Raw genomic sequence first — 8,609 nt, forward strand, 5'->3', positions numbered from 1 at the left:
CACACACACACACACACACACACACAGAGCTCTCCCAGCTTTGTTTGTCCTATCATAACTTTACTTAGCTCAGCTGTGCTGACTCACATACTGGCCTCTGGAAACTTGAGGCTCTCATGATTTTACTTGCGTGCAGAAACTCTCTTCCAGGTGAAAAAAAATAAAAGCTGATATTTTTCTAGAAACAGCTGTGGTCTTTAACCTGTTGAAAATAAAATTAAACAAGCTGTATAAAAATACACTATCAAATGATTGTTTTGGCTAGCAGTTTTTTTTTACACTCAGTGGCATCGCTGCAGTTTAAAASACTCTGAGATGATTCATATTTTGTTAGTGGGGTAATCCAAACTCTGTCCACTCAGTGTTCCCTATTTGGGCTGGTTATTGTTGTCATAAATAAGATTTTATTGTCTGAGTGATGTTTAAATAAAAGATCATATTAAAGTTTTATTATAGTGTTTGGGTATGTTGGTATCCATGGTGGGCTTTTCCCAACATACAAAACAAAATTACTTATGTTAGTAATTGTCCTCAGGTAACCTCCTTTTTACTTCATCAGATATATTTCCCTTTTTAGGTCAGATTAAATAAAACACACTGAAAAATAAATAAAAAAGAATAAGTTTAAATTACCCTTTTTTTCCTTCTTATTCTAATTTAATTTTATTGTTGCTGTGATTGTCAGGCTTCATCACAACAAGGTTTTCAATAATAAAACTGGCAATTGCTGYGTTTCTTTTAACCTTTCCCCCTGTATGGGGTTTCCAAGTCAAACTGTTGCTCTGGCAAACAAAAACACACACAATTTGTTTCTTAAWGCCACAAACACAACCGTACCCTGTGCAAACGCTGACTTTTAAGGCTCTCAGTCAAACACAATCCCTCAAGTTTCTTCTCAAACTCACACATAAACAAGCTGTACGCTGATGTTACCTGTCGCTGAGGGGTTTAAATATCAACTGTTTTTGATGCTCTGGACTGTAAGTRAAGCTTAATATTTATGGTGCAAAATATTCAAATAGTATAGGTAGGTATAGGTACAAGAACAAAGGACAGGTTTCATTTATTTTATTATTATGATTTATTTTTTTTAATTTTTTATTTATTTTTATTTTATTTTTTTTTTATTTATTTTTGCTGTTCCAAGGCTTGCAGAGTGGAAGGAGCAGATTAATCCTCCACCAGGTGCAATAGGGAAGCCAAGGTTTGGCAAATGGTGGCTTTTCCATCATAGATTAATCCTCAGCCAACCCARTCACTTGAGGAAACTGAACTTTGAAGCAATATAAAAACTAGAAAGCATTTTCCTCAAATGATCAGGCTGGCTGGTTTAAATGTGTGAATGATTTTGGCGTGGCCACCCACTTTCTCACCGTTACCTTTCTTACGCCTAGATGCACCAACACAACAAAATGGAGGTCAGCACATTACTTAGTTTTCAAGTTATTCAGCTYACAAGGTTTACATATTACTAGCACAGAAAGTAAGGAAATTAGTGTTTGGTAGATTATTTCTTTGTTGTAACGTTTCTTGGTAATAAAGCTTATATCATTGGAAAGCCTGTTAAATCTCCTTTAAAACGGTGTCACATTTATAAGGAACATGTATTTGTCAGATGAGCAGTAGAGCTGAGTATGTGGATTATGCACAAGAAAATAATTGACAAATTTTCTGTCTGATTATTCTGCTGTTATTATTGACTCTTGTTTTGAGCCTCTGGTACCTGCAGGTGCCTGGTATAAGATTTATGGCCAAGAAGCATTGTAACAACAGATAAGTAGTAATCTACATAACACACATTTCCTTATTTTTTTGTGCTAAGTTTGTTTATTTATTAGGATTTGGACATGGCACCCCAGTTTTTGATAGGGAGCTTTCTTAGATCTAGATGCAGCCAAACACCTAAATGGAARTCAGTACCTCACAAGTTATCCAGCTCACAGGACTGAGGCTCTAACAGAGGGAATTTCCAAGTCCCCCTTTTGCTTTGCAACAGGACAGTTAAACTGTAAAATAATTAGGCCAACTTATTGTCTTTGATTGGTCTAAATATCTGCAGTAACTTGTGCAATGGTTTCTATTTCCAGCTTCACYCGACTGAACAAAAGCTGAAAACACTGATAATATAAAGTCAACATGCTTTATGTTTTGATAGGATGAAAATTAAAGACAAACAAGTTATTTTTTGCTTGTTTTAGAAAAAATTGAAAGTGAACCTTTTGGAAGTTGAATTTTATCTAAAATATAATATTTTMTATGATTAAAAAAACCTTGAATGGTTGCAGTTAAACAAGCTGTTATCTGATGAGCCCTAGTGTTAGAAATAAAAAGTTTCAGTTTGACCTTTTTAAAAGTTAACAAGTGCACTCATTGTTATTCATGAAATGTGATATTAGTTGAAAATACATCAAGTAGTAGTCAGAAACCGTAACAAGCTCTGTCTTTCAAAAGGACATGTGATTTTATTTTAGCGATTCTCCTGTTTCCTTGTGTCAAGGCCTACAGGCAGGCCTGTTGTGAGGTGGCCTACAGGGTCAGAGCTGAAACAAAACAGGCTCCTCAAATACAGTTCTTCTGCAACCTCACGAGCCAGGCACAGTCATAACAGACCACCCCACCCAGAGGAGATGTAACACTTCCAGATGGGTTGAAATTAATCAAAATAAAACACTTTTCATGGATTGGAATGTATGCCCTGCATGGCATCGTTTCACAATAATAATCCTAATATACAGCTCGTTTCCAGCCTGACTTCACTTCCTATTATTTTCCAGCAGTTACACACGTCTAAWTGTGTCAGTGATGTGACATAATAAAAGCATATCCTGAAGAAGAAAAAAAGACTAAACTTCCTTCTCTTCACCTCTCCTGCTGTGCTTCATGGTAGATCAGACCTTCAGTCAAATCCTCACTTTTTACATTAAACAGCAAATAGTGTAAAACTAAGGTTTTCAAGTCTTTGAGGTCTTTTGATCAGAGGAACATGTACAAATTATTACAGATGAAGTCAGGCAGTTTATATCATCCCCTCTTCTTTTTGCACACAATAGCCCCTTATGGCCCAAACCTCAGCCCCCCACAACTCTAACCTCAGGCTCCAGATCTCCTTTTTAAACTCTCAGTGCCCGGTGTCGTTCTCTGTCTCAGTTTCTAACCTGAGGGAAGTGGCTTTGGTGGGATGCCACACAAAAGCCCAGTAGTATTTAGACATTGGGCTCTTTCACAGAACACTTACATTGCAACAAAGGCAACAGAGTTTAGATTTCTTTACTTTGTTCTTCAGATAATCGAATCACTCTCTGCTTTGCTTTTGCAACAGGAAAAGCAAATGAATACTGAAGTAAAGTTCCTGGTTGTAACAGATGTTTGGAAGACTGATGCCTGTAGGTCTGAGTGGTGTTCCAGTCTGTTTTACTGTAACCTCCACAGTGTCTCGTTTCATGTGGATTTCTCTTCAGTTGGTGTCTTTCTTTACAATCTGTTCTCCAGACATTTTATTCTACATTTATAAGTGGACCATGCAGATGGATTAGAGTCTGTGAGGACTTAAGTAATTGTATCTGGCTGGATTAGAGAAATGGTGCCGACTTAAGACACTGTCTGAAGAAGTTGTCATTTAGTCCTCTTTACGAAGATTTATGAGTTAATTATTTGAAATTCTTTGTGATATTATTTGCCCTTTTAAACTCCCTGGGTACATATGAATAATAATCATTATAGGAAGCAGCTTTTCTGCTGTGTATCACGTTGCCTCATGAATCAGAGGAGAAAGACGATCCCATCTTAAGATGGCAGCAGGAAGTTTGTAAATTGCAGTGTCATGTTTGAAAAGGAGCATAGATTGTGTTCCACAATAAAACCCACAATGCATTTTAACCCACTGCTGCACCTGTCCCATCTATGTTTTACCCTCTAAGTCTCTCATTTACTGGAGTCTATTATCACACGTTCTTTTAATGGTGTAAACTTTCCCGTCCGTTTCCAATCACTGCAACATCCCCAGGACTCCTGGAACGTGCTTGGCAGTCAGAGTCTGAGATTTTACTGCCAGCCTCTTAACAAATACAACCCCTGCTAGTTAGAAACARAATGAGGTCCTTTTGTTGGCATAGCTGTGAAATTATTGAGTCAATGTCTTAGATATGTTTGTTTCTTTAAAGAGTCAAGCRTGGACAAAATCTCACCAGACTGTCTTTGGAACGAGCTCATATAAAACTATACTAACACTGTCCCACAAGCAGGCACACTATGAGCTGTTTTAAAATGATCTTCCTGATTTATTTTTTGTTTTTGTTTTTTTATGCTGGAGATTTGACACACACTTCTTTTGTCCTGTTAAAGCTCAGTTTTCATAAGCGAGCCACTGAGCTCTCCTTTCTTGCATGCAAGATGATGCGTGAGAAGTTCTGTTTAAGCAGTGGAGCTTTTTGTAAGGATTTTATTGAACCAAAGTCCCAACAGGGCTGGATCCTGAAAGCTTGCCTTCTCCTTGTGTAGATGGCTGTTAATAACAGGAGTGTGTGTGCCTTGTTTTCCTGCAGTTGAAACAAACAGAGAAGCTGTCATGAAATGATCTCTAACCCTGATGACAATAGTGTATGTTGTCATTCTCAAACCACTTGACCGGACCGACAGGACAAGTCGTTAACACCTGAACACGTGAAGAYGTTGTGCTAAATATCTGCTCCGTAAAACACACCAGACCTCATGATTTTAATCCTGTTCTCCCTTCCTACATCATCCCCTTCATACATGCACTCATATGTTCCACATCTTCTACTAAAATCTTCTTTTATTTGATTCTGTTTTCTCAGAACAGAAATCTGGAGGCAGAGGAGCTGCTCTACAGCCACTACGTGATCTGTAACGACACGAATGAGATTCTGCGCTTCGGCCAAGTGGACACAGATGAGAATGTGCTGCTGGCTAGTCTCCACAGCCACCAGTACAGCTGGAGATCTCACAAGTCAGCTCAGGTAGCACACACACACACACACACACACACACACACACACACACATTCACATGCAAAGCCCAGAGGTTAACCTCTCAGCTCTGTGGTTTTGGTTGGTTTTCAGAGAAAACACACACACTGAGAAATGTTCACACATTGTTTCAGGACATCCATACATATTAAACTTAAAAGAACTGTAATGCCTTATTAATACGTAGTTAGTTCTAAAAATAGTTGGATAGTAATACAGTTTTCAGTTTAACTTTGCATGCTTACACAAGAGCTTACAGATAAAACTAAAAAACTATTAAAAGTCCAGTTGAAATGTTTTATTATCATTTCTGCTACATTATAATTACAGTGAATTGAAACTTTGTTTCTAGGTCTGAGTGATGCAGAGCATTTAATGCAGATGATGATCGTGATGTATATAACAGACAAACAATACAGACTGAACAATAAGTCTCACAAAATACCAAAATTATAAAATGGAATCAGTGTAAAGAATTATGTTGGAAATAAAATACTTGAAATGATCATATTTGTGGAAGAATTGCAGGTCAGAAAGTTACAAATTGCATCAGAAGCTGTATTTCTGGGGTTTAAGCAAAAATGTTTTATAAACCATTTAGTAATTGTGATCATATTCATGTTTTTGTTTTAACGTGTGTTATTAGATGAACAGCAGCTAAAACACACACATTCGTATCACGTGTGTGTGTTCTCGGATGCACTTCTACATGCGTTGATTGGCGTCCTCACAGAAATCCATTCACAATGAGTGGAACGTTCAAATTCAGTGCACACACACACACACACACACACACACACACACACACCTTCATCAGTGCGCAGCAGTTGTCAGTGTGTTCCCTTTCAGCGTTCTCAGACAGTTCCCTGACAGCATTGTTAAAGAAGATTGATTATATTTAACCCTTTGTGGTTTCGAGGTTGAGTGGAGGGTGGGCTGGTGATCTGTGGCGTGTGTGTGCGCTCTGTGTGCACATGTTCCAGCTCCTCCATGTGTCCCACGAGTGTGAGAAAGTCAGGCTTGAGAAAAGACATGGCCATAATTGCTCGCAGTAAGTCAGTAAGTCAAGTTGTATTAATCATCGGCCATGGTTAATCTGTGCTCTTACCTCACTCTCGCTCACACACTCGCTGAGTGGCAATCTGGCATATCGGCCCAATGAAAACCACATCTCATTTAAGCAGCGAGTTGCAATGACCTCGGTGTTTTCAAGGATATTTTGGATGAAAGATTTTCTGAGCGAGCCAGATGTCATCATAGATGAAGAATGTGATTCTAAGGTGGTTTTGTCATGTATTATTCCATCATGTGTTTGTGCAAAATGAAATATATGTTCTTAAAATGAGCGGAATTTGTGAAACTAAATAAAAAATAAGGCAATGTTGCCAAAACTACTTAAGCTTGGTGATAAAAAGCCTGCCAATGTATCCACCTCAACAAATCCTARCAAATAGTCCTAATTACATTTGAGGTTATAAAAATAGTGACACTGATAAGAGAGAGGGTCGTATTTCTTTAATGGTTACATGGCCCTACAGCTTTGCTTTTCTAGCTTATAAAAGTCAGTTTTCTGGCAGAGCCTTGAGTGTTTGAGCTGTTTGCTCAAGTCCCATGATGCTGCGGACTGTTCAAAACAACTCGGATTATTGTGCAACTTTGTCTGCATTAAATGCTCTGCTTTGTGAGCACTCCTCTTTCTGCTCTGTGCTTTAACCTAAAAAGCGTCATCACTTATGTTTACATTTAGTCRTATTTCTCATAACACTTGATCTTCTTTTGTCTGTGCTTGTTGTCTATACACAGCCTGCCTGTTTTCTACCAAAACTGAGAGGCAGTGAGTTGGCAGAGTCTATATTCTGATACACTTAATATAAACTAACCATCCTAAACATGAGCTCAGAGCCCCAGGCAGTGCCAACCTCAGCATTTTGTTCTATAAATGATGAATTATTTTCCATCTCCACATTAGTCCAGCCAGCAGATCTGAGTTCTCAGCTACATTCAAGCTGTCAGATTAAAACGACAGCCAAGTCATGGCCTGTTCCCTCAACCTTTGACCAGTAAACACTTTTCCTCCTGGGAYCCACAGTGCACTTACTTCACTGAAACTAATATATCGTTTCTTGACATGCACTGTAGGGACTGACGAGATGAAGTTAGAAATTCATTTAAAACCTCACACCCTAAAACTTTAGGGAGTGACATCAGCTCAGTCCAGTTATCTCTTCAGTTTGGCTTGGTGAGATCAGTAGATCAGTGTTACATTGTCTCTATTTTTGGGTCTCACCTGGTTATTTTTGCTCCTTCATCCCGAGAGATTCCACCACCTACACACACATTTCTTGCATTGGCTTTTGCTCCAATTTTTCTGCAACAAAAAGTCAAGATGTCTCACTCAACCAAGACTAGAAGCCAAGAAAAACAAATGGGTTTGAAACAGCAGTTTTAAGTGATCAGTGGTCCGAGCAGCTCAGACCACTGATCATTTTAAACTGCACAGATTTGGGTTCACCRCTGGAAAGAGTCTCATCTCTGTTTTTCAGGACGATCTGGGGAATGTTAAAAAGGAACATGATTTTTGGATRTTGTTATATTGGCTGGGGTGTGACATGTTAAAGTTCAGACAGATGAGRTGATGCTGTACTATTAAAGGAGACATGTCGTGCTTTTAAATSCTTCTTTTTCACATTTAAATTCTTCATTTGGCATCTGTGTAAAATGAAACTGCAATGCTTTGGTCTGAATTCCTCCCTATTGTAACTATACAAGCCCGTCTTTCACCCCTTTTCTGAGGTGTGTCTCAGATCAACTCGTTTTGAGACTGTCTCTTTAAATCCCAAYGAAGCGCTTCACACATCAACACTGCCACCAGTCACGCCCAGCTTCTAGACCTGTTCAATCTATTTTGATAGAGGGGTTTACAACTATATAGCTGYACAGAAACTTTATTTACAAATGACATAATAGTCAGAGTTGCACATAAGCAGTGAGCAGGTGCGCTTGCGCTCTCAAAAAAGGAAAAAGTGCACCAGATGGGWCGTCATAAAGCTCCCTTGCGTACCTAAGCTTGTACCTGATTGTCTGTCAAAACAACAGCTAGCAGGGCTCTAGAGTGCGATCAGTTTGGTCGCAAAGGCAACCTGATTTCTTAAAAAAAAGAAAAGAAAAGAATAAAAAGAATCCAGCAGCACTGGTGTGAATGGATCATTCGGTGCGCCACAGCGGGACCCTGATATAAGGTTTAAATGGACACTRCCTTCAACAAATCAGACRAAGTCCAGAGCCATTTTATCCAATCAGAGCAGAGCAGGGCGGGACTTTTAGTGAGAGCAAGTTTAGTTGAAGCAGCGGGCCGGCTCGACTCGAGCTGCTGCAGCGACGCGATCAATCCTGGCTTCTCCTCTCGTCCTGCGCTTTGCTCCTGAACTACCAGAGACTTTGGTCTGTAAAACCTAACTTTATATTAAATATATGTTCAGAAAGTTGTTATTGAACAGATCTGTCCAACTCTGTGTGAGTGACAAACTCTCCTCCTGAGAGACTGCTGTATGAACGCGTCGCTGTGCGCGTAGGCTGTCTGTGAGATTCACTGAGTTTTTCTAATTAAACCACTTTAACTAACAG

The 8,609-nt window shown here is 39.0% G+C and overlaps 1 protein-coding gene across 2 annotated transcripts in view; it reads left to right on the plus strand.

Moving 5' to 3' along the window:
- The window catches only part of vps13b (vacuolar protein sorting 13 homolog B), a 394,105-nt gene that overhangs the window by 326,338 nt on the left and 59,158 nt on the right, over positions 1-8,609 (plus strand). For both annotated transcript variants that reach the window (XM_014010833.1, XM_014010832.1), the window contains exon 46: positions 4,815-4,976. In XM_014010833.1, coding sequence (XP_013866287.1) covers positions 4,815-4,976 — 162 coding nt within the window. The remainder of the gene's footprint in view (positions 1-4,814; positions 4,977-8,609) is intronic.

Source organism: Austrofundulus limnaeus, unplaced genomic scaffold (assembly GCF_001266775.1).
Source record: "Austrofundulus limnaeus strain Quisiro unplaced genomic scaffold, Austrofundulus_limnaeus-1.0 Scaffold74, whole genome shotgun sequence".
NCBI classification, from domain to species: domain Eukaryota; kingdom Metazoa; phylum Chordata; class Actinopteri; order Cyprinodontiformes; family Rivulidae; genus Austrofundulus; species Austrofundulus limnaeus.